General features: G+C 48.4%; 1 protein-coding gene across 1 annotated transcript in view; it reads left to right on the top strand.

Moving 5' to 3' along the window:
* The window catches only part of LOC146857262 (uncharacterized), a 107,627-nt gene that overhangs the window by 16,125 nt on the left and 64,454 nt on the right, over nt 1-27,048 (top strand). Inside the window, exon 2 of the mRNA XM_085647773.1 lies at nt 24,664-24,754. Within this exon, the coding sequence (XP_085503899.1) occupies nt 24,694-24,754 (61 nt within the window). The 5' untranslated portion in view covers nt 24,664-24,693. The remainder of the gene's footprint in view (nt 1-24,663; nt 24,755-27,048) is intronic.

Below are 27,048 nucleotides of genomic sequence, written 5' to 3'. Positions count from 1 at the left end.
TGTGAGGGGTGGTTGCCCATCACACCCAGCAGTGGACAGACATAGGAGGGGTGGGTGCCTATCACTCCCAGCAGTGCCCAGACATATGAGGGGTGTGTGCCTATCACTCCCAGCAGTGCCCAGACATATGAGGGGTGTGTGCCTATCACTCCCAGCAGTGCCCAGACATATGAGGGTGGGTGCCTATCACTCCCAGCAGTGGACAGAGACATGGGGGTGTGTGCCTATCACTCCCAGCAGTGTCCAGACATATGAGGGGTGGGTGCCTATCACTCCTAGCAGTGCCCAGACATAGGAGGGGTGGGTGCAGAGGCCTCCCAGCAGTGCCCAGACATATGAGGGGTGGGTGCAGAGGCCTCCCAGCAGTGGGCAGAGACATGGGGGTATGTACACCATCCTACAATGAGCAAAACTCAATGGGTGCATGAAGGCATCCACAATGTGCGACTATATTGAGAGTGCCATGACAACACATCACTGACAGCAGTGTCCCACTCCCATGAGGGTGGATGTCCATCCCCCACTGCATGACACACCACATGTGGGTGTGATGACAAATTACACATGCATTACCACCCCTGGCGCTGGCAGCACAATACACACACTGAGATCATGCAACAAGACTGTATACTCATGTTCCACCCTACTAAACTAAGAGATGCAAAGGGAACACACACTGTCACGCACATTCCAGGACTGATAGGAATGTACAGGTGCTGGGGCAGCCAACAAGTTGTTGCCTCCCATGGAAGGAAAAGGGTGGAGTACCCACAGATACAATGCCCACAATTGTCAGTCAGGTACCCAAAGACCCTGCAGAACACGTAACACATGTGTGCGAGGCTGGGAGTACACACATGCATAGTGCGTAAAAGGGAACATGTCCACATGAAGTCATGTCAATATACTCCATACACAAGTATAGTGACCACCAAGGATGCCACAAACGATGCAGGTGGAAACATTGCTGAGCATGCATGGCCAAAGTTGAAGGGATCCTTCACACACCAAGGAAATTTAGACACAGGTCAGCACAACAATTGGGAAACACCCTGCAGGAAAGATATCAGGTGCCACAGAGGAAGGAACACACCTTGGGACAATGTCACCATACAGTAAGAGCTTACATGACCAAAGATTATTTGCAGAGACCTTGTGATGGCACGCAGATACCAGGGTCCACCCCATGAGCAGCACACTACAACATTTCCCAGACACCTAACACATTATCACCACCCCAAATCATGGAGCAGCAGCACCAACAGCAATACCAGAAAAGCATTAGTGTGCAAATGAAAAACAAAATGCTTTATTCAGCAGAAAATAATATTGCCATAGAAATGTACACTATATACATGGCCCATAGGCCAGGCCATGTGCGAAGTCCTGGGGGGGGACACTTTGGGACGCGTCTCCCCTAGCTTGCCTGCACAGTTCACAGTTCCATTTCATCCACAGAAGGGGGGGCATCATGTAGGGGGGAAGGACCAGGCACCGCAGGGACAGGAGGGGCAAGGGTAGGTGTTGTGGGTGCAGGGACGGACGACTCCACCACAGGGGGTGGGGCAGCGCCAAAGGTGGTGGTTAGGATGGCGCTGCACACGGTCGCAAGGTCTTCCAGTGTCTCCCCTGCACCTGAAGGAACCACAGGCCCCAAGGGGGGGGGGTCGGAGGGATGGTTTGCAGTGCTACTGGGGGAGGGTGTGGACAGGGGGGGGGGACTCCACTACCCTGCCCGGTTTATCCCTCAAACGCTTGCGGGGTGCTGTCACACTGGGGCTGAGGGACAGACTGGCCATGAAGGACTCTTTGTCCGACTGTTGGGCTGGAGAGCTAAGGGGAGTTGTTTTGGAGGAAGTGGGTCATGAGGACTGCGGACTCCCACTGTGACTGCGTGGCTGCTGTTTGCCCCCGACCCAGTGGCTGTGCCTACTCCCCCCTGTGTGTGCGTGACAGGAGGTGTGCGCTTGGCCTTCCCTGGTGGTGTGCTGCCTGTGTCTGTTGGGGTGCGTGCATGGGGACGTCTGGGTGTGCTTGGGACAGGCATGGGAGTGGGAAGTGTGTGTGGTGCAGGGGTAGGGGGGATGGAGCGCTGCAGGAGACCCACTGCTGCCGTCAATGATGAGTCCATGGACCTCAGCAACATCCGTTGGTCAGACATCGCTGCTGACATGCCCTCCATGTACGACACCATCTGTGTCAGCAGTCTGGTGTGGCCATGGAGGACATTAAGCAGCGATGTCTGACCAACCTGCAACTGCCGCAGAATGTCCACAGACACGGCATTGACGGCAGCAGGGGAGACAGGGGCAGGGGGTGCGGTGCCTGGCATGAAGGAGACATGTTGTCGCCTATCACGGACAGAAGGGTCCCGAGCAAGTGGGAGGCCGGTGATGGGAATGGAGGGGGTGGCGAGAGATGGAGTGCTGCTTTCAGCTCTGGGAGCAGCCTCCGCCCCCTCTGGGAGCTCAGCCTCGGACCCGTCAGCGTCATAGTCGGTGGTGGGACTGGACAGGTCCTCCGCCTCACTCCCCTCACCCTCTGTGGCACTTGCTGCGCCAGACTCCCCAGCACTGGTGGCACCGGTGCTGGATCCCTCCTCCACGTCCGTGCCAGTGTCTCCCTCGGTTTCCCCCGACGATGCTGTGGGCAAGGTGAAGAGACAGGAAATAATCAGACACCTGTATACATATGACACATGAGTCGAAACTACATAGGTCACAGTGCATAGCATGAAAAGCAACATGAGTAACATCTACAATACTACGCACATATGTAGGCCCTGCACCACACAGTTGGTTGACCCACCATGCCACTGAGAAACAATGGAGAGCATGACACAACAGCAAATAACTTGATATCAAATTATACAGAGGAGCTAGTGTCTGGGGACAGTCGAGCACAGCATCTGGACCACACACCGTTGCCAAAAAAAGGATGAGCAGGAACCATGTCTTTTAACTTTTGGCACATGCTGCAAAGCAAAAACATTAAACCATGCACAACATGACTGGGACAATACTTGTTGAGTGTCTGTTCAGACAATCATCACACACAGGCCAGACCTGGCAAGGAGACATAAGGTTTGGACATGTAGGCCTTGCCCGCACAAACCCCCCCCTACCTGAGACAATGTGATTGAGACAGAGGAAGTACTTACACCTCTTACTCGGGGATTAAAAAAATGGCCTTCAAGAAATCCTGATTGTACACAAACTACCCCTTGTGCGCCTGACCACACATATTATTGACAAACAACCATCATCAGATAGTTTTACCGAGACACACAGGCACTGGCCACTGTGAGTATGCACAAGCAAAATTGGGTCATCCTGTAAAGTGGACACATGTAGCACACTTTACGTAAATACAAATGAGGCCAGGGTACAATGCCACAGAGCCCAACCTATGCTGAAGACACAGAGAATGTCCACATTGTTGGATGACACACATGATACCTAGGAAAAGTTGCCCCAGGGGACTGTAGTGGCCACACTCCTCCATGGTCCTGGATGGATATGACTGCAACAGGAGCGACCGTCCCTGCACTATGCATATCTCCCACTCATGAACATCATGTCTGAGGGCACAACATTGGTCATGCATGCTGTAAGGCAGTTCATGTTAAGAAACACTCCTATGTCGGGACTCAGCATCAGTGCCAACTATCATGGACCCCCCAATGACTGAACTGGACAGGGCACAGGCAAGGTCCCAACACATGTCACACACCACCCCCACACATGATGCTGCAAGCATTGGGCACTTGGATTAACTGCCAGCCTAGATAACTTTGTGCAAGAGTGACTACACACAGACCAGGGAACACATGTCAAGGAGGGGAAGGGAGGAAGAACAGCACCGGTTGACTTGGGGGAACAGGATATGCACTGCACATATAAACCCTGGCAGTGTATCCATGCGACTGAGCACTTCCAAAAGCTGGTGACACACATCAAACACACATGTACCTACCCCCTTCCTACTGCTGCTTCTCCTGTAAGCGCCTATCCATCTCTGGGAAGACCACCGCTAGGACGCTTCATTAGGTGGGTCAGTCGGCAACGCCTGCCGTGGGGGCGTGGTGGTGAGTACCCCAGCAGGACCCGGGCGATCCTCCTGGTCCAGCACCGGATATCCTGCCAGCGTTTCCTCACCTGGGCCAGGCACCGCTTGCGACCCTCCACCAACCTCACGGCCCTGATGGCCTGCTTCCAAATCTCCCACTTGGCATAGGCGCCTACCTGTGAGGATGACAAAGTGAGACAACATCAATACACCAGCTACATGTCACAGAGACACACATTCGAACAATTTGGCTGGTTTGAACAGGGCATAGTATGCAGCCAACTCATTGCACCTTTGTCATGGGAACATTATCCTCTGGGGAACGCCAAATGCACTACGTGACATTGAAAGTACACAGGTGGCATGAGGGGTGCGACACAATCAATGATCATGGCTCACACTGTGCATCACAAGCAACACTAGGATTATGTACAGCACCTCAAAGCAGTCACATGCCCAGGCCACTGACGCAACTCCAGCAGAGTACACAGACACACACAGGCACAGGACAATCACCTGCCATTGGCAACTGCGGGTACAAACCTCACTCTGCACATGTGCCACTTGACTGGGGGGTGTCACAGGTGTGGGGCTAGCTCAGCACATCAGACACACAGCACTGCTCCCTGCTCACATCAGATGGGTAGGGTATATGCATCCTCCATGCAGCTGTATTACAACACTCCACATAGACACTCACCCACATGACAGGGGACTTACACACACACCAATGTCCAGAGGACGAACACATCATTTGGACACTCTCACCACAGGTACCCTCAACTCACACACATCTGTGGGTACAGTCAGCTGTCACACTAGGGGGACCACAGAATCACATCAGGACTGTAAAAACAACATTCCCAAGAGGATTAGCCAGGCTGAATGTGGCATGCACCATGCAGTGATTGTCACAGTAAGCACTATGCAAGTGAGGAGTGCAGACATGAACTACATCATGCTCTGCATGGGAGACATGAGGCATTCCCCCCCCCCCGGGACCCACTCTAAACAACATTGCATGTCTGTCACACCTGGACACAATGCCAGAAGTGACAGTCACAAAAAAGGGGCACAGTCTAAGCTAGTGGAGTCAGGACTCACCTGCTCCCCTGGTCTCCCATACAGGCTGGGGTACTGTGGGAGGATTACATCCAGCAATTCCACATTCTCCTCCAGGGTAAATGGCTGGGCCCTCTCCACAGACCTGGACATGGTGTCAGAGGAATCACAAGAAGCAGCAGTGGTGTGGAATGAAAGGTTGTGCAGGCAAATGCTCTCTCATGGGTCCTGGCTGCCTTCTATCTGCCTTGCTGGGCTGTTTCATTTACAGGAGTACAGAGTGATTGGTCAATCTCATTTGCATCCTACGTTTCCTCCAATCCCTTTAAACCTACCCCAGTGAGGGCCTTTGCATGGTTCAAAATTTGAGCATGATGTCAAGTCAACAACCACTTTGCAACATAGTATATTGTCTCCAACCGACTTTTGCTGGCCACCTGATGAAAAATGTTGAAATGGAAACTCGGTCTCCATGACAACCAGCATGCATTTAGGCCCTTATACTTGTCCCTCATGTGTCCCCTATGTAATTTCACTATCCACACACAGGTACGGTGCGTTCCACACATACCCCTAGGGCACCACTACTCCAGTGATATGGTCCGTACACGCATGTGTAGGGTCCGTATCACTATGGTAGTGTTGCCGTAGGTGTACGCCACAGGGATACGGTCCGTACACGCGTGTTTAGGGTTCGTATCACTATGGTAGTGTTGCCGTAGGCGTACGCCATAGGGATACGGTCCATACACGCGTGTGTTGGGTCCGTTTCACTATGGTAGTGTTGCCGTAGGCGTTCGCCATAGGGATACGGTCCGTACACGCGTGTGTAGGGTCCGTATCACTATGCTACTGTTGCCGTAGGCGGATGCCATAGGGATACGGTCCATACACGCGTGTGTAGGGTCTGTATCACCATGGCTACAGCAACACTACCATAGTGATACGGACCCTACACACGCGTGTACGGACCGTATCCCTATGGCGTACGCCTACGGCAACACTAGCATAGTGATACGGACCCTACACATGTGTGTACGGACCGTATCCCTATGGCGTATGCCTACGGCAACACTACCATTGTGAAACGGACCCTACACACGCGTGTACGGACCGCATCCCTATGGCGTACGCCTACGGCAACACTACCATTGTGAAACGGACCCTACACACGCATGTACGGACCGCATCCCTATGGCGTACGCCTACGGCAACACTACCATAGTGATACGGACCCTACACACGCGTGTACGGACAGTATCACTGTGGCGTACGCCTACGGCAACACTACCATAGGGATACGGACCATACACACGCCCTCAGAGTGTGTGTACGGTGCGTTTCACACCTTACACTGGTGACAGGCGGCACACAGAAAGGAATGGAGCTGTCATACTTGCCCAAGGCTGGACATCAAGTCATTGTCAGTGCAGTCCTACATGTCTCGGGCCTAGGTGTGTCAGGCTGTTGTGGCACATATCTCCTCATGTTTGAACCCAACAGATGTGTGATGAGCTGTGTACACATGTCATGTGTGATGGTGCACTATGTGCCACACATCCCCTTCACACCTTTTACATGTGTGCATGTAGTACAGACTTGTCGAGCACTGCATCACTGGCATGGCACAGTCACCAACACCCGCAACTGTCCCCTGATGCCAGGTACATGGATAATTACACCAGACATGTAACTACCGGCGTGGCACGATGTGACTATGTCATGTGCGTGTCATGTGTTCCCATGAGCTTGCTGTTGGTGTTCCGTCAAATGCATCTGCAGTTGCTGCATCCAACATGTGTCTGTGTGTAGATGGACATGGCACACAATTACGCACACCATGCCACATGTGGAATCAGATGTAACGTGTGTATGTATGCATCGAACATGGACTTGCGAGACAAGGACATATCTGCGTAGTCTCAATGTATGTGTGATCAGTCTTGACATGTACCCCTTCATGGCAAGGTGTGTGGTCTGTCCTTTTTTCAAGGACATGTGACCTGTGCCTCTAGTGTTCCGCAACCTGTCTGTATGATAAACATCCTTCTTCTGCACATATGTGGATGTCTGTCACTCCTGTAATGCGTCTGCCTGTTCACTTACACTGGCCCACAGCTAGTTTCATGCCATGTCATGTTGACCTTGAGAATCCACGTTTGTAGCTGGCTCTTGGTAGGAGTGTCACCTGGCTGGCATACGTGTCCAGGATATATTGCACAGACCTGATTCTGTACGTAGCATATGTGTCTTGGCTGTTAAACATGTGCTCAGTACATTGACATTGTTGTTGTACTGTACTCACTCTTCGTTATCCCTTCAAAATTACTGCAGGGCTCCGCCTGTCCCCCGACCAATGCCAGACTTGGCTGCCCTGAGGGAACGTGACTGTATACGCCGCTACCGCTTCTCACAACCGTTGATTGAGAACTTGACCGTAAAGCTGGCACCACACCTCCAACTGCTACACAGGTATCCTACTGCACTGACACCCAAGATGAAGGTGATGGCAGCCCTACATTTTTTTGCCACCGGTACGCTTCAATTGACCATAGCTGATGTTGGTGGCATGCCCCAGACCATGTTCAGCCGTGTCCTGTATGATGTTTTAGAGGCCATGTTGGTTCACCTGGATGAATTCATACATTTTCCAACTCGTGAGCAGTTGACAGGTGTCAAGGGTGAGTTCTATGCCCTGGGAGGGACGCCCCATGGTCCATTGATGGGACACATGTGGCTTTGGTACCACCACAGGCACAGGAGTTAGCCTATAGGAACCGTAAACATTACCACTCCTTTAATGCCCTTGTGGTGTGTCTTGCTAACATGCTGATATCCCATGTCTGTGCTCGTTTTCCAGGATCAGCACACGATGCCTACATCATGAGGCGTAGCAGGGTGCCTGAAATGATGCTGCAGCTGCGCAACGAACGAGCATGTCTTGTTGGTGGGTAGACTCTGTTAGTCCTGTATTTAGCGGTATCTTTGTATCTTACAGCTTCTCTTGACCCACTTCTGTCCATGATGTTTCCAGGTAGGGGACTCTGGCTATCCCAACATGCCATGGCTGATAACGCCTCTCCGCAACCCCAGAACGGCTGCCGATCACCGGGACAACAACGCCCATGGCCAGACCAGGCGAGTGATTGAGAGGACTTTTGGCCTCCTGAAGAGCCGATTCCAGTGCCTCCACAAAACCGGCGGGTCCCTCCCATATGCACCGGTGAAGGTCTGCAAAATCTTCCTTGTGTGCTGCATGCTGCACAACATGGCAGTGGAGAAAGCTGTGCCACTCATCCTGGATCTGGATGAGCAGGAACATCCACCCGTGGAGGATGAAGGGCTTGGTCACGAGGCAAGTGATGTGGAGGAGGAGGAGGAGGAGGAGGAGGAGGAGGACATCCGGAGTCAGCTCATACGCAACTTCTTCTCATAATGGTGAGTTCCAGTGTCTGAGTGTGCACGCATTGAGCCTTGTGTGGCATGTGTTGCAATGTGTGGGTCCACCTGCATGTATGCTAAATGACTCAGAGGTGTGTTTGGATGTGCCACTCGAGTGATGATGTCATTAAACAAATTGTAGCTGAGACACTCTATTTTCACCTAGCATGTTGACAACCTTATACGTGTCGAGTACATACCCATGCATGCGGATGAGCATCTTTTGTCTGACTTCTATTGTGTCTCTCATACCCAGGTATTTGCGCATGCTGTCTGCTGGTGGCATCGTTGTGCTCCTGCTATTCCTCATGAGTACAGCAACGTGTGCTGAATCAGCGTTACATGCACGGACATGGTGAAGAGTCTCCTTTGGGTAAGGATTGCAGCACGGCTTTTTGGGTGTGGTAGCTGTTTACGATGTGTGTGCACTGCTCCTGTGCATGTTTTGTTACTATGCATACATGTCGACTCACCATGGGGCACTTAACATGTAGCAGGATTCACATGAATTGATAGTCACACTTGGTGACAGTCATCTGTAATGGGATTGTGGATTGTGATGAAGGCATCAATGTGTGTAACACTGCCCTCGGAAACATACGGGATGCACCGGGTTGACATAGTGTGGGACAGCCCCATAAGATGCTCAATGGTGAATAGCAGCCTCTCCGTGAGCAGCAGGGGGTGTTTGGCTCAACCCCGTCACTTGTGTGCCAGTTCAATGGATTTCCAGCATCTGTGGTGCAAAGGGGGGTGCCAGTGTAGGTCCCACATGTTCATCCACATGACCTGTGCGCATGTTCATATTGATGCTTTTGCCTTCGTGCAAGCCTGAATAATAAAGGTGTCCCTCAGCCTCCAAGGTGCCTCATCTTTGTCAATGCAGGTCTCTTGCCACTGTGCATGTGGCATCTCTGGCATAGTTATCAGAGATTGTGCATATGAGTTTATGTGTAGATTAGCAAGATACAGGCTGTTTGTCAGGGATTTGAATCTGTATTGTGCATGAAGTCCATGGCTGTGTATGTATTTTTGCATCTCTGTCCCCACAATGGGCACTCAACACCTGCTGAGGGTTTGTTTCCTGTGCGCAGCTCGCACTTCAGTTTCCTGATCCGGTGTCAGTCATCTTTGCTGATTGTGCATCCATTGTCTCTGTGTGTGCCATGTTGAACCAGACACTCCTTCCTTAACATACAACTTTTGCAGTAGTCCTTTCTGACATCCTTGTCTTTGTGTGCAACTTGTGGCATGGTTTTCAGGATATGCCACCTGCTGCTGCAGGCCCTGCAGCAAGGGCACACAAAGTTTCAAGATTTGGCCACACACACGCCTCTAAGATGCTCCTCCCTTCCTCCCTCCACCCATTGATTTGGGTGTCATCAGCTTGTGTGTGACACAGTTGCGGCCACGCGGTGGCAAAGGCTGGACCGTCTGCACATGCTACGTGCTCATTGCACGAGCCTCATGTCCTTGCATGAGCCACATCACGCTACAGTATGATGTTGCAGCCACCCTCCAAGCAATGTCCATCCAAAACATCTGTTGCCTGCACTCAGGCATGCACTAAGCGCCCACACAACACCTTTGCATAATGAGTGTGCAACTCCAACTGCCTACACAGCGCTGGCACGCCTTCCAGGCCCTGTCACACTAACCAGGTCATGTCCCTCCTACTCCCCACCGGCTATGTACCCCAACAAGGCCATGGGAGTGGGACTCCAGGCCTCTGCATGTAGTATGGTGTCATTGTCGGACACATGGCACAGGTATCATGTCTCAGCGTGTCAGTCTACAATGTGTCCAGGATCCCCCTCTACACCATCACATGCGCACAGCATCTCATCATCATCTCGTGTGCCATTGACAGCCAGGTGCTCCTCAGCCTCCCCAAAGACGCAGACCTTGCCAGTTCTCATATTCAATAATGCATGAGATCCATTGGCAGATAGCTGAACATCAGCCACCTGAGGCTGGACTTGTACAGGACTGAGGTGATCATCTGTGGATTGTCCCCTTACAGCTGGGTCAACTGCTTGTGTCCCACCCGTAAGAGCCCTGCACAAGCACCCAGTGGGCACGCACACAAGCTGGTGTGCATCATGGATTGCTTGCTCACATGTGCTATGCTGATCACCAGCATCTGTCCCTCAGGCTGCAGCACACTCTGCATTATGCACATGATCCCCAGATCGATCCACCTCAAGGCAAGACAGACCATCCCCCAGGTCCACTATGACATCCGTGTCGAATCCTACCCTGCCCTCTACGGAGCAAGTACATTACGACTCCCATGAAACTTGTCCACATCCAGGGTGCATCTGCACAGCTCTGCTTCAACATCTGGTGCCCCAGCCACATCACGGTCCAGCAGAGATAGCTGTAATGGATCACTGTCTGCTGCAGGATGACCTTCACAATCCACACCCACACTCAGGAGGCAGGCCACGACCACGACCCCAAAACAACCTTGTGGCACTGTCATCCAAGACCCCATTGTGCCATCTCTGTGCATCCAACCTTGGCCTGGCCACCATTCTCCACATCCACCTTACTCCAGCATGCAGGACATAGTTCTCCCACCTGGCTAAACATACCTGGGACTCCCTCCCCAGGAAACTCCACATGAGCCCTGACCTCTGCGCATTAATGATGCTCTTCAAAATAGGTCTATCCGCACAGTTGTGCAAGCCCCCCCTCAGCAGGTTGAGCCCATCACGGGTGAGTATAGTGCTCCATGTCTGTATTGAATGATACATTGTGACCCATGTGTGTCCTGTGCCAGACTCAGATCCCAGGGTATGGATGGTTGGAGTTACTTCAACACTCAGGCATAGTTTGACATTACAACACACATATGTTGTGGAATAACGCAAAATGACGGCAACATCTCATGATTTTGAGTATTTTTATTTGTGGTGGGGTACGTGTTTTGGTGGATGAAAAGAGGTGCTCGCCAGGTGTCTAGAATCCAAAGTTAACAGGGGGAGTTGGTATCCTTGGCATTGGAAGTCATCAGAGTCCATGCCACAGTCTTGGTCATCATTGGTCAGACTGTGACCAGCAAGTCCATGTGGCAGAGAATGTCATTGAATGAGGTGCTGCTGTTGCGCCAGAGGGCCAGGTGCCAGGCCAAGTGACCTGGGAGATGTTGATGGTCCGCTGACTCTCACGGTCTTTTCCGTGGACGACCCACCTTCCTCCGGGGACCCTCAGATGCAGGCCTTGACGATGTTTGTGATGCTCCGTCGGACGAATCCTCCTCCTCCTCATCCCTCCCTGTGGCTGGTGGTGATCTTCGCCTGGTGGCATAGGGAGGGTTGCCCATGTTGTCAGCAATCCGACGGAGTGAACGGCTCATGTCCGCCACGAGCTCAGCCAGTCTTGCCTCCATCCATCCTTGCTGTTGTCGTTGACTGGCATGTTGCTCAGCCTGCAGGTTCTTCATCTCCTCGAGGGTCCCCTTGATGTCTGTGAGGGTCGACACTACCTGGCTGATGCCCCTGGTGTCACGCCGGTATGTGTCCAGGATGTGGCGTACATGTGCCATACAGGTTCCCTCAGCTGGCTGGTCAGGTTCTCGCCTCCGCCGTCCTCCACTCCCACCACCCCTGCCCACACGAGCCGGGCCTGCCGTTGTGGGCACATCGGGTCTACGGGACCCCTGAGGGATGGCATTTGCGGGGTCGCCTGCCTCCTCCTGGGTGCCCGGAGAACCTTGTCCCTCCTGGTCAGACTGGCTGTGTTGTTCAGTGCGAGCAGGGCTCCTGGGTGTTTCCTGGGATGTGGCAGGAATGGGGTGGTGGTTGCCACAGTTGTACCTGATGCAGGTGCTGCAGGGGGCCAGGTTGGTCGGGGTCATCCACGGAGTGGTGAGAGTCGTCGCTGCCGGTGGGATCTTCCTGACGCCGAGCCTGGGCCTGTGATTCTTCCCCCCCAGTGTTGGGGGGAGATCCATGACATTGCCCTGTGTGTGAGAGAGAGACAATGTTAATGGTGTTTCATGCGACATCCATGTTTCATACATATTCAAGTTGGCACAGTTCCTCCAGGTAGTTGGATATGCCTGGCATTCCTCTCAATGTACACTTGTGGATGGGTATGTTGCGGGGGACAGTTTGATGTGTTCTCCTGAGTCTTTCGCCTGTGGCAGTAATTGTAGCCTGCTTATTTGGCAATGGATTGGTCTTGTTGTGTCACATGTCCATTGTGGGAGTGGCAAAATCCGTTGCCTGCCCCGGGGGTGTGTGCTTGTGTAAGGGGTGGGGGGGTGTGACCGGGCATGCTGTTGGGTGTGGTGTGATTTGTCATTCGGTCTACCAGGTGATGTGTCTATCCCCTCATGGTGCATGCTGGCATGACAGTGAATGGGAGTTCCTGTGCTAGGTAGGTGGCATGAGGAGTTGGTGTTTGAGTGTACAGTGGTCACAGGAGGGCCTTGTGCTGTCTACAGCAGGGCCAAGTGTCATCTACCTTGTCTGTACCTGCCAAGTCCCTGTGCATTGAACAGGGTGCATGGGTATGTCCCCAGGCCACAGCTTTCCACACTTTTCCTGTTGGTTACACACTTTTTGTAGATGCATAATTTTGGGACACAGTAAGGCACTGTAGCGAGCGAGCGTAGCGAGTGAGGCAGAACCGCCTGATGGTTTGAACTGGAAGTGGGCAAATGGTGGATTTTCAAGACAATTAGAGAAAGCAGGAAGGTTACTAAAGCATTTGTGAATCAGTTCTAACAAACACAGTGAGTGGCAAAACTGGGTGTAAGGTTAGGTTTGTGCCTGAAGCAAGGATCTACTCATGCACACATTGACACATGCCCCAGTGATTTACGACACAAAAAGGGCTGGTTCACGCACTGCCAAACCTTGAAACCATGCACTAAGTCCACCTGCTGACGAGCGAGCAAGCCCAAACCACCCAAGGGGGATTTGGTCTCCCTCTGTCTCCCTCTCTCTTTCTCCCTCGGTCTCCCTCTCAGTCTCTGTCTGTCTGTCTCAGTCTCTGTCTGTCCCTGTCTCTGCCTCTGTCTGTCACCCTCTGTCTCCCTCTCTGTCTCCCTCTGTCTCCAGCCCTCTGTCTCCCTCACTCCCTCCCTCCCTCTGTCACCCTCCTCCCTCTGTCTGTCTCCCTCTCTCTTTCTGTCTCCCTCTCTGTCTCCCTCCCTCTGTCTGTTACCCTCTGTCACCTCACCCCAGCTTCCTGGGCACACACACTTTGCAGGTCTTTCAAAGGCCATTTGCTTGTTCATGAGGCTTAGTTTTGAATCGCCCGGCCCCCATAGAGCAGAGTGTCTCTGAGTCTGCGCTGCTGCGGCGGTGTGCGCTGACACTCTTTCAAAGGAATGCCTTTTCATTAGCTGCTGTTATGTGCAAAATGGCCGTTCATACCGATGTCATCCTGCGACATGCCCACCATTTGCAGGCGACACAGTACTGTGTCGGGACACACTGTTTGGAAAGCTCTGCCCTAGGCCATATGGGATGAGGGCATTGGTGTCTGCTTCTGAGTTGCACAATGTGTTTTGTGAGGCCCACCCTCCCAGCATCACGGACATCCAGTCTTGTGTTGGTGTTTTGTGTAGCCTGTGACTTGGCATGGCCTTGCTTAGTGAGTGGGGCATGGACACGTTAGTGGCATGTGCATGTTTTTTGAGTGTGGTTGTGTCCGGTGAGGGCTTTGGGGTAGTTGCGTGCATTATTTGTAGTTGGGTTGTGGATGCGGTTCCCCCCATGTAACGTGAGTTGTTTGTGTACTCACCAGGCTCTGTGACTCCTTCAAGTCCATGTACTCCCACCGGCGGAAGCGTGGCCATCACCTTCTCCTCCCAGGGATGGTAATGTACTGGTCTGCGGGGGCGCCACCTCCGGTGATGTTGGTCTGGGCGTGCTCTTCATTCATTTTTCTCTTGACCGCCCTCCGCAGATCGTACCACCTGGCTTGGCATTCATGCCTGGTCCTTCTGATGGGCGCAACAGCATTGACCCGATCGACGATCCTCTGCCACATGGCTGATTTCTCCGCTATGCTGGTCTGTCTGACCAATGTTCCAAAGAGCTGTGGCTCGACTCTGATGACTTCGTTGACAAGGATCTCCAGCTCCTCCCTTGTGAACTTTGGATTCTTGTCTGTGGGCATGGTGTGGGATGTGGGTGTGGATGGTTGTGGGTGTGTGGGTGTGAATGTGACGGTGTGGGTGTGAATGTGATGAGGAGGTGTTTGTGAAGGTGGTTGTGTGAAGGTGTGCAAGTGTAAGGTGTAGTCAAGGTTCAAGTATGGTGCAGTGGTTTGTCTGTGGGGTCTGGCAGCAGTGGGTCTGTTGCAAAGGCTCATGGTTTGTGTGTGTGGGCCCTTTTTATTGGTCCATTTGTGGGTGTGGCTGTGTTTGAATTTTGGGTGGGTGTGTTATAAGAGGTGGTTGTGGTTTGGGCCTCTGTTTACCTGTTTGGATGTTGCAGATCAGTGTATTCGATGTATTTGGGCTTGTTGGATGTGTTTTGTGGTGTTGTGCGACTCAAATTGACTCTCCTTGTGGTGTTTTACAGTGTCCTGGTTCAGTACGAGTGCTTTTCGCGTCTGTAAGGTGCGTACATCTGCCATGTTGTTGTACAGTGCTCACATTTGCAATGGTGTAGTACGATTCGTACATGCGCGATGCTGGGTGAGGGTGCTGGTGGAGGGGCCTGGGGTAGGGTGAGTACAGGCACGGGGATGGGGTACGGTGTTGGGGTGCGGTGCGTACAGGCACGGGCATGGTGTAGGGGCCTGGGGGTACAAGGCGTACAAACGGGGGACCGGGGGTACGGCGCGTACATACGGGGGGCTGGGGGTACGGCGCGTACATAGGGGGCCTGGGGGTACGGCACACACAAAGGGGGCCTGGGGGTACAGCGCGTACATACGGGGGGCTGGGGGTACGGCGCGTACATATGGGGGACCTGGGGTACGGCATGTACATAGGGGGGCTGGGGGCACGGTGCATACATAGGGGGCTGGGGGTATGTCACGTACATACGGGGGGCTGGGTGTATGGCGGGTACATAGGGGGGCTGGGGGTACGGCGCATACATACGGGGGACCAGGGTACGGCGTGTACATAGGGGGGGCTGGGGGCACGGCGCGTACATACGTGGGCTGGGGGTATGTCACGTACATACGGGGTGGGGCTGGGGGTACGTCGCGTACATACGAGGGGGGGCTGGGGATACATCGCGTACATACGGGGGCTGGAGGTACGGCATGTACATATGGGGGCTGGGGGTACGTCGCGTACATAGGGGGGTGGCTGGAGATATGGCACGTACATACCGGGGGGGCTGGGGGTACGGCGCGTACATACGGGGGGTGTTCAGCGCGTATGCGGGCACATGTTTAGACGTGTACATGAGTGCTATAGAAGTTCGCTCCGTACGGTGTTTTTTCCATACGGTTGTACAGTCGGACGGACGGGGCAGATCGTACTTGCGCGCTCGGACTTCATTTTTACGAATTGTACGTAAAAGTGTACGGGGACGTGTCAGGGACTTTTTCCGATCCGAGGACGTGTCGGGGAATTTTCCCAATGCGATTCGTATGTAGTTTTTCAAATACGAATCGTACTTGCCAGTTTGTACGGGACTTGTACGATTCGTATGTAAAAAAATACGGATACGATTCGTACGGGGAATATTTTTAACGGATCGGAATCGGCCCCTAAGTTGTAAAAACATAATTCAATTATTATTCAGAAATAGATTTGATATTTAAAAAAAAGTATACAATAAAGTAATGTTACATTTTTAAAAAGTTATAAAGTTAATCTCTTTAAGCAAATTAATTAAGCAAAATTTATCAAAATGAAATTACTTTCAAACCTATCTCCTTATAACTTTAATAACACACTCCTAATTTTAAAATGTATATTCTCAAAACACAAATAAATATAAAACACAGTTTATTAATTATTCACAAATAGAACAAATATTTAAAAAAAGTATAGAATAAAGTCTAATTTTAAAAAATAACGTATTAAATCCATGCCATCTAAATGAACATGTAATGTTACAAAAATGCATGGTACATGATTGCTGTTGAAAATGATTCGGAGTAAAGGTAACATACCTTCATTTAACACTGAAAGGGCGGAGAAAACCTGATGTGCAACCACCATTTTGTACCTGTAATAAGTATGCCATTCATTCAACACAATTCTGAAATATTCCTCACACACAGCACACAACATACACGCCATTTGGCGAGCTGGAATCCAGTGGGAAACCGGTACCAAGATGAACAGGGTCAAGACATATTTGCATATCTCTGGGTCTGAACTGGGATGGCAAAGTGTGCTAAAGAACGATGATGGATTCAACCCAGATATGTGACTGGGGGTGAGTGTCTGAAAAGTTTTAGCGCTCCGACCATCATCTCCTAGTGTTTGCGCAGAGAATGACAATAGCCTGGTGTTTTTTTCTTGGCACACCTTTTTTTAGGAGAATTTAGCAAACTTGGGAAGGATTCTCATTTGTAATTAACCCCTCTACCCCCAAAAATACTCACTGCAGTGAAAAGAAAAGCTAAGCACAAGGGTCTTTGAATAAAGCTGCCCATCAAAGTTTCAAGCTTGAGCGTTGTAGTAATACAAACCATGCCAGCGTCCTAGTGCTACCAGTAAGCATTCGGCTTTTGGAAAGATCAAAGCATGTATTATTCTACGATGAAAGTATGAATGGGAGTGAAGGCTTCATACCATTGTTGTTGGATAAAGAAAGCGTGTGCCTTTGTATCGTTTGCCTGCAGCCCACCTTAGAACACACTAAGGATATGCTGTTGCGGATCCTAATTAAAATCAAGGATTTCCCACCATACTTCACACATGTTTTGGGATGTGAGGTTTTGTCTCGGCTTTGGTATTTGCACAGACTGCCCTTAAAATAACCAGTGAAAGACTGTGCGACTCCAGAACAATCCCTGACAGAAGAACCTTTTGTACGACACAGCGGGAATTTATGGTGAGGCTGAATTGCACTTCTGGGGCTACAGACCATGTTACTAGAATAAAAATATAAATGCATCTTTCTATTTAAGGTGCTTAATTAAACACTGAACATTGTATAGAAAACAGTAATTAAGTAGCTTCGTATGCATTATGTATGTAAGTTGCAGTATGCTGGAAAGCACATGGACTGCTAGGGAGAAATCAACGATGGAGCAGGAATAATGGGCGGAGAGTGGGTGGTTTAGGTGAGGGACTGCAAAGAGATAACCTCCAAGAATGCATGCAAAAAGATGCACTCCTATGGAGTGCGTGAGCACCCGGACAGCAGTGGAGAAAGCAATGATGGAGCAGAAACTGTGGGCAGAAGGTGAGATATCTAGGGGGGGGGACTGCAGAGAGATAAACTCAAAGAGTCAGTTCATGTAAAAAAAATGCACTCGTATGGAGCATGTGATAGGAGATGAAAAAAGAGTACCTTCAGAGTGGTAGCCAGTGGAAGGCCACTGACCAGTAGCCATTTGCCATTGACCAGAAGCAGTACTTGTGCCAACTAGACTGACGTTGGAATCAACGAATGTTAAGTTCAGGTAAGTACTAGGTGGGTTCCAAGGCCCTTTTAAGACTTTTTTAATACAAATGAATTTGCAAGGATAGCGCAAGTGCGGTGCAGGCGAAACCTAATTACGGAACAGCCTCCCACAGGATTGTGCTTGAAACTGAAAAGACACTCACTTCTACCGTGACTGATTGATAATGTGATGTGGTCTCCCTAATCTCTTATGCCACGTTTAGTGAGTCAAAAGAAATAAACGATAGAGCAGAAGAGACCTGACTCAGACATTTTCTCAGTCTCTGACAAAGGTGGAAGTTTAACTTCTATATTGAGCTGGGAGAGATGTTATCATCTTGCCACCTCCTGTCCTACACTGATTTTAATTGGTGATGGATGCTTTTTCGATGCCCGCCCTTGAAATTCCTATGTAGCACTCGTTTTGTGCTGCTATAGGGCATGCACAGTGGAGTCTGCTGTGGATCATGGATTGTGCTTGTGTGAAAAGACATTTCTAAATTACACCCTCACATGCGCAATCCATTGAACGATCTACAGAGTGACATGTTTACTCTGTAGAGTGATTACGTTTAAAGAAACATCTCTCCCTGCCACGCACTTCGGAAGTAAGGGCTCAGCACACACTGGCATAGAGTGAGTTTGCTCTTTAAAACACGTTCTAAAGAGAGCTGTTGTCAAGAAGCAATGTTGCTGGCAGCCTTCTTTTAAGCTTCCAGTGCACTAAATGCATGGCCAGTGTGGCAGCTCACACCATATCCCTAAGGATAATCAGCCCCTGTCCACAGATTGCTGGTAGCCATTCACCAGAACTCAGAAATAACCTCTGCCCCACAAGAAGTACTGCATCCTATGAATGGACTTTTAGCAGACAAAAAAAGAAAGGTGGCTGCTTCCTCCTGTCTGAAATCCCATAAGGTGTGATTTTCATTAACGGCAAACCATTAGGGTGTGAGTACACAAGCCTTTTCCTGCTGCTGTCAGACAAGAGTGAGAATTTATGGGGACATGCCCCTGATTGGCTGTCAATTACATGCAGCAAAGCCCCTGACTGTTTATGGCAGAACAAATGGCCAGAGGAAATCCCTTAGGCAAAGTCAGACAATCCTGATCCTCTTGCAAAGGGTGAAGCTTTCCAACTTCACGTGATTTTCTTAGCAAAGGTTTAACTTCACACACCCTTAACAATCATACATGAAAGAAGACGCTTGCAAGTGATTCTGCTTTTGCTATCGACCATTGCATACCTATCCATATTCTCAGTATAAAATAGTGAGTGGCTAAGCCAGTCAACACCACCGTCCATCAGAGCACCAGTTGTCGACATGGATGGACCACTATCCAGTCAGATACCCCAACTGCAGAGTGGTGGGATCACTGACTGTGCCACCCCAAGGAGACAGAAGAAGTATGATAGACAAGACCCATTATGCCATGGCTGGTAGTGGAGAGCCAGCCCCAGCTGGTCAGCCAGCTGGTGTGGTGAGCATTCATGGATCGCTCACTGCACACCAAATGTTCAGCGAATGTATTGACCTGGCCACTTTAGCCCCTTGGTGGAAGACTTGGGTAGGACATTAAAATAACTACTTTAGGGCCACCAGGAAGATGGATGGCACCATCAAGATGTCACTCCTTCTCCACTTTTCGGATGAAGAAACATACAAAGTATTTGAGCACCTATGGTGGCCTGGCATAGTATCAAAGAACAGTCATCAAATATATTGCTCTTCCATGGATCCAAAGCAACAGCTACCATCTACCGGGTTCAGAGTGTAACCACTATTGTCTGGGATCCACTCAATTACAATGCAAAACCTGACTAGAGATGATACACCTGGTTTTGACCACTTACTTACAACCCTGATGAAGTCCGTTTTGGACCAAATGTGTGACAAGGCTGATTTCATGTTTACATCTACAAAAAGAATAGAAATAAATCAAGATTTATTCATCAAGATTCCGTGACTCCTGTGTATTCCTAAATACACTTCTATAATTACGGGTTGGACAATTTATATATTTGTTCTATATTAATTATGTTGTCTGGCCATCATCAATGATAGAAATGTGAAGTTTCTAAAAAAGATTAATAGCATTATCAATGATAACACATGTCTAGATAATAGACATTCCTCTCCTGTTGAAGTCAGATATACAACATGTACTCAAACCCTGCCCCCTGCTAAAGACTTTAAGACTTTGTGTGTGCCATCAGGCTGTTCGAGGATTGTGTCTTGAACTAATGGTGGAGGGGATGTAGTCAGCCACCCAGCGCAATGTAGCAATCCGCTGTATGCACACAATCCAATGGGCAGGCGTGGCTGAGGGTATAAGTAAAGGGGGCGTGAACTGCTCAGGGTTCAGTCCCAGTATCCCACCAACCTGTGCTGTGTTGGTTCTTGGGGCAGGGCACATTCACTCCAGAACAGACTGCTCTACACCCACGTTAATCTCTTTTCTCACAGTGATCAGTATATTTGAAATTCAAACAATGGGCCTCATTATGACGGTGGTCAGCTGAGCATCTGAATGCGATAGCTGCGGGATGGACATCGCTCGACATGTAGTCGACATATTATGATACGACTGCTGCGTAGGACATCATAAACATGCAGTTTACTATTGCGGCTTGTGCTAAATCACAGAAAAGGGTTACAGCACAAGCCATAGTAGCAAAGGGCATTTGTGCAAACATCCATGCACCATGTGCCAGGTACCATGTTGTGCCTGGCAGACAGTGCAGGAATGTTTGGGGAGGGCACCACATGTGCCCCCCTGTCCACACAGCAAAGGCCCACGGGGGATGAGACCCTGCTAAAGTCCCCCAAAGGTACTTCCTGACAGCCTTTCCATGGTGGTGGTACTGCCATGAAAAGGCAACAGGCTGTGGGAAATGGGCATCTTAATCCCTATATAGGTGCCAGCGCAGGCACCACTTTCATTGTAGGGATTTCGGTCTGACCGCTTCCCCGACAGGCTCCTTGAGCCTGTCAGAGGCAGTGTTCCTTCCTCCGACCACTGCGGTCCAACTGACCGCATCATAATGCAGCAGTCAGACCTCTATCATGGATGTCGGTGGGACCACCACCCACGGCCTGTCGGTGGTGGTCCCATCGACAACATAATAAGGCCCATTGTTCTACATTCCATGGTAGCTGGATCAGTGTAGAGCTCTTCTGAGCAGTATAAAAACTGGGTTTCTCAGCCAGTACATGGAATAATCATGATGATCTGTATAGACTTAGCCAGTACCTTCCTGAGAGTGGGTCTGCCTTCTGCCATTCCACTGCAGCTAGATCCAAACAGGAGTAAATTCTTTCCTGGGGTCAGATTTGCTAGCCTGAAGCCCCTGTTTATGGGGAAAGAGCACCATTCAGTAGAAGGTCTGCGTCATCTTCTGCCCACGATACACCTGACAGACGTCAGAAAATCCGAAACCGCCCAAAACCATTGAACTATAATGAACAACTGATCAAGTTGGTATAAAAGCAGGTTGGTTGATGCTGCTGATTTAACTCCACCTGAACCAACAATTCACTAGTGCCTTGCACTGTTAGCCACTTGGGGATATTGTTCCTGCACCTTCTTTATTTTCAAGAAAACCTCGCTGACCTCCTTGACCCATACCACAGATATTCTAATTAGGCTGCAATTGAGCCAGGTCTATGAACACAGACTGATTCACTATTTGCATGTCCTAGGAGATATACATACACTCATCCACTGAGGTCTATCACTTGTGGCGATTACTCGCCGTTGAAAGACATTCAACACCTCCTTCTTCTTTTATACCATGTGCAGATCCAAAGGGAGGAAGTCTTAAAACTAACACCAAGCAGGAAGAAAATTGTACCGTGATTTTAGATGTACAGTATAACCGTCTCTGGGTCTCTAATACCAACCACATAGTGGCAAAACCTCACAGGACCCTGGGAGCAAAACAAATCTGTCAAAAGAATGGTATATTCCAAAGTATGAGCCCAGTGTCCATGCAGGTCTCCTATTAACTCAGAGGCTTTATACAGAATGGATAAAGTAGGAAATTACTCAGGGCACCACCTTCCAAGGGGCCCCTGGGAATACGAGCATCCTCTCTATTTTACTCTGTCCATGCTATTTGTTATCTAAACCTCTCTGCCTAACTCTATCTCTGATTCTGTCTCTCTCCACAGAGCCATCTTAAGGATGTTTGGGGTCCAGGCAAAAGAATATTTCAACTGTTTTTAAATGACCCTGTTAAAGTTTAACATATAATGCAGTAGTGTTCGTCATCATGTGGACTCAAATTACCAGCAAATGGGTAATAAAATGCAGAGTTACTCCATACAGGGACCTCCAATATATGTTTGCCCAGGGCCTCCAAAATCCTAAAGATGGCACTGTGTTAACTTGTAATATATTGTGTCTGGTATTAACCTTCACACAACCTCCCTTGAGTTACACACTTACTGCTCGATCACACCTCCCACTGAAGACCATTGCAAAATTAGAATACAGAGTTTTGGGTCAATGTGGAAAAAATGGTCTTTCCTGGCAGCACCTGCTAGGTGCACCATATAGCCAGCATGATCACACCAAAAAAACAGAGAAAGCCCAGCAGCACAACTACTTAATGTTCCTCGCCCAAATGTATCTTTCTACGTTTTAAGGAAGTTGGCTTATGGGAAGAAAGGGGCACTGCTCTAATTGTATTTACTTGTTTTATGGTCCATTTTCATATTAGCACAGGGGTGTTTCTGTCACCACATTTGTTGTCCTCTCCCTATTAAGAGAGTTGCAGGTGAGGGCATCCCGTAGTAGTTACAGACTGCAAACCACAATAATTAGATTTAGAATCCTAAGTATTCCCATTGGCTAAAACAAGGTCAGCATATGTTTCAGGATTTTAATGTCTATTACAGATTTTTTTTTAAAATCCATATAACTGTTTTTTATACCGCCATTCTGACCTTAGCACAGAAAAATTACATTGTAGGTCTTCAAAGTGGTATACCAGCGTACAGCACCAAATTAGAGGGACACTAAAGAAGTACTTAAGTTATAATGTCATAACTGTTTGCACAGTAAAGTGTTTTGTAACCTGTTAAATTCAAATGCTGATTCATTTTAAAATACACATGAAATAACACCTTAAAGGACAAATTCTCTTGTTCCCCCCTAAAAATATAACAGTGCGACATTGTATGCAGTAGTGGAGTGGGACCAGCCCTATAGTGTACTGAGTGAGTACAGTCAGTGAGTATGACCCTCTCCAGGAGAATTTAGTGCGGCAAATTATACACAAGTAATTATTCTCCGCACAATTTCTTGTTGACCCATATGGGCAGACTAGCACAGATTGTATGTCGGGAATTTCCAGGTACCTTATCAAAGAATAAAAAAGTCATGTGTTCTTGAAAAGATTGAAAAGCACAGTTTTAAAATGTGAAAAGTTTATCATTGGCACCTGACAAGCCATTAGTGTGTTAATGTGTTCAACTTACTCCTTTTTTTCCTCTGCTCTTTGGTCTCTGGGGAGCGGATGTTGAGGTGGAGTTGGTCAAAATTGGTGTGCACCCTGAATATCGAACCCACAATATCAGTGGAAAGAATATTGAGGACAAAATATTGAAAAGAAATATCAAAAAGAAAGGGGCTGATTACGACTTTGGCGCAGTTGTGCCAGCTCTCTGTTGACACACCTGTGCCAAAGCCGCGCAAGGATCACCCGCCATGTTACGAGTTGAACTCATGTACGGCAGACAGTCTTTTGCCTTTCCCATGGCGGTGCTTTGAAAAGAGGCACCACAATGGGAATGGCAAAAAAGGTCCAGCGTGGCATGGACAGTGAAGTCCATGCCGTGCTGGAACTTTGACAGAATTCAGACAGTGCGGCACATGTTGTGCCCACCCGAATGTATCCCCATGGTGGGGGGGACATGGGGGCCGTGTAGATCCCCCTTGTTCCTCCACTGCCAGCCTTTTCATGGTGGGGCTCCCGCAATGAAATGGGTGGCGGTGGTGGACTGCACCAGTCCCGCTCAGCATGTTACATTTTGGCACAGCTCTGCCACTGCCAAGGAATGACAGCTCACTGGGCCAGCCGGTGTTCCTCCGCCACACTGACTTTTAACGTCGTAATGCAGCAGGCGGACCACCGCCACTGCGAGTCTGGTGGTCTTATGACCACCAGATTGGCTCATAGTAAGTGTTGATTTCCTATACCTAAATCCACATATTTGTTCCTACGCTGTACATATATCAACAAAGTACATACAGGTGGAGTTAGGAATAGTAATTCTATGCTTTCCTACATGCACTTACTATTCTATATTTTGTTTCTCACTATTCAGTCCTGGATATTCTTGTATCTCAATATTGTTGGTATTGATATTCAGTAGTAGGACTATCAAAATGAGATCTATGAATAATAGCAAGCCTGCTTAGCCTTATCATCTTTATTGACTGCTTTATTATAAATAAGGGAATCATTCTGTGGGAGCTAGGGTGTTCCTGTACTAACACTACTGGTCAATAATTAAGGGGATGATCTTGCTGTTCACAGGTGTGAAACTAAAGTCAACCTGTGGATGAAATGAAGGCACTCCTGGGACTTGCGTTGTTGCTCGCATTCTTTGGACAAACATATTCTGGTGGTGAGTATCAGATCTTTTTATGTCTGTTTTTCAACCTCTTTGGGAAATGACCATAAGAGAGTCAAAGAAACTGCTTTGGAGATGCTTAGTGGTAGAGTTAGCAGAGATGCCACACAACAGTCCAACCCTGAGTGATCAACAGGACTGCGGACTGTGTCCATCTCTTGCTGCAGTGCAAGGAAACAAGAACCATTGTATCCAGCCCATGCAACTATGCAGGAAGGAGGAGACCATTATATCTACCATATGCTGCAATGCAGTATTACCCAGATCATCATTTATCCCACCCCTGCTGTGGAGCAGGAGCCCCATGATAATTATGTCCAATTCATGTGCAGTTCAGTATTTGTGACATTATTATATCCACATCCAGCAGCAGTATTTTAACCCTGGAATCATTATTTCTGCCAGTTTGTGAAGTGTATGAACTTCAAGGTCATTATACGTATCCACATTTGCAGTGAAAGAACTCGGTGATTTTAGGTCCAATCCATTCTAGAACACAGGGACCGTTGGGTATTATTCCAACCTCTCCACAGTACCAGTACAATGAAATCATTAAGCTCCTCTTTTGGAACACTACAGGAACCCCGTCATTCTTCTGTTCATTGCGTTCTGAAGTGCAAGAAAGTGGGATTTATATGTGAATTGAATATTCTGTGCCTAAATCCTGACATAAGTATGTCATTCCCAGGCTACACTGTGGGTAGTCTAAGGTCATAACTCCCAGCACCCTGCTGTGATTCATGACCAACAGCTCATTGTGCATTAAAGTTGCAGGACATGAGATATTTGATGTTATGTTATGTTATTTCCAAATTCTAAGTCGATCATGTCTTGTGTTGTTTTTGATCGTTGTAGTACTGGGAATCTTCCCATGCCCAGCAGAGGCACTAATACTGAAAAAGATTCAGTACTAAACAATTACTTTTCATGGTAGTACCTCTTTATATATTAAATATATCCCATACAGTTAACTACACTCTCTCCTCAATATTTATATTGAGGTGCTATGACTACAGATGGGTATACTTTGGGAAATTGTGTTTCCTCACAATTTGTACTAGCCCTTGGTGATACTAAACCATCTTGCGCAGGAAAATTGTGAGGGAAAATAATTCATGGCACAAAGTAATACATTTTTTAGGGCCACACAGATCCTCAGACAAATAACTTCATATTAAACCAAACTATTATATCTTCAGTGCAATAGAGTTTGAGATGTAATTCTTGGATTCTTTCAGAGCATCAGTTAAAAGGTTGACCAGCCCTAAAATCAATCACTGGTGATTTTAGGTCTGGTGATTTTAGTCTCTTTTAAACACTCTTCATATATCACCTTTATTAGTTGGACCACCATATTTGAATTGGCTTACATTTAGCAGTTTAAGTTTGATATCATGATTCCTTAAGCAGAATTTGATTTTCTAAATCTATCAATGATCAATACTAGTTATGTACTAAATTAAACGTCCACCAGCAAAGTTGAAAATAATTTCCAAGTTTTGCGTGTCATGAAATTAGAAAGCATGTGAACTTGATACAACTTTTGCTATGCTTGAAATTTCTTCTAAAATGCATTTTTACAAGAGCTGTCGCTTTAAAAATGTGGATGTTAATTCTTACATGAAATATGAATTTCTGTAGTTATTTTGGCATGAAGGCTTTTTCGCTCACCTTTCTGAACTTTTCCAACTTTACATTGGTTGCAAAGATCCCAAATTCATTAAGTTAAAGGTGGCAAAGTTGATATCCTAAATATTGCAAATGAGTCCTCTGTCTTTATTACTGCTTGCCTCATACTGTAAACTAGTGATTGACTTCACTATTACATGGGTTAAATCTACCAGCCTAGACTTGTGTGGTTGTTCTTCCTATCGTCTCCATCTTTTATATTTCTAATTCAGGTAAGTTTATATTGTCATCAAGTTCTCCAGCAATTTTAATAATGTCTCTTCAAGAGTATTGACAATATGTTGAATGTTACCTAGTCAACTACCAATCCTTCATTCTGAGAACTGGAAATTGTTTCCTAGAATGATAACAGATCAGCTTGTCACTTCAGTTTTCACAAAACTGTTAAAGCTTCTGTATATTACATCTTCTTAAGCTGCTTCTCTGTAAGTCCCAATGAGACTTGCTTGAGTGGCTATGACAGAATTCTTACCAGAAAAGTATTGCAATACAGAAATATTGCAGAAAATATATTGAGTTAAAAATATTGACCTTGCATGCTTACTGTGTAAAGTACAATAATATCAACTTACAAAATATTGTGTACCCAAGTATCAACA

The sequence above is a fragment of the Triturus cristatus genome, chromosome 3_2, assembly GCF_964204655.1.
Source record: "Triturus cristatus chromosome 3_2, aTriCri1.1, whole genome shotgun sequence".
NCBI lineage: Eukaryota > Metazoa > Chordata > Amphibia > Caudata > Salamandridae > Triturus > Triturus cristatus.
This window is presented reverse-complemented; position numbering and strand designations above follow the sequence as displayed.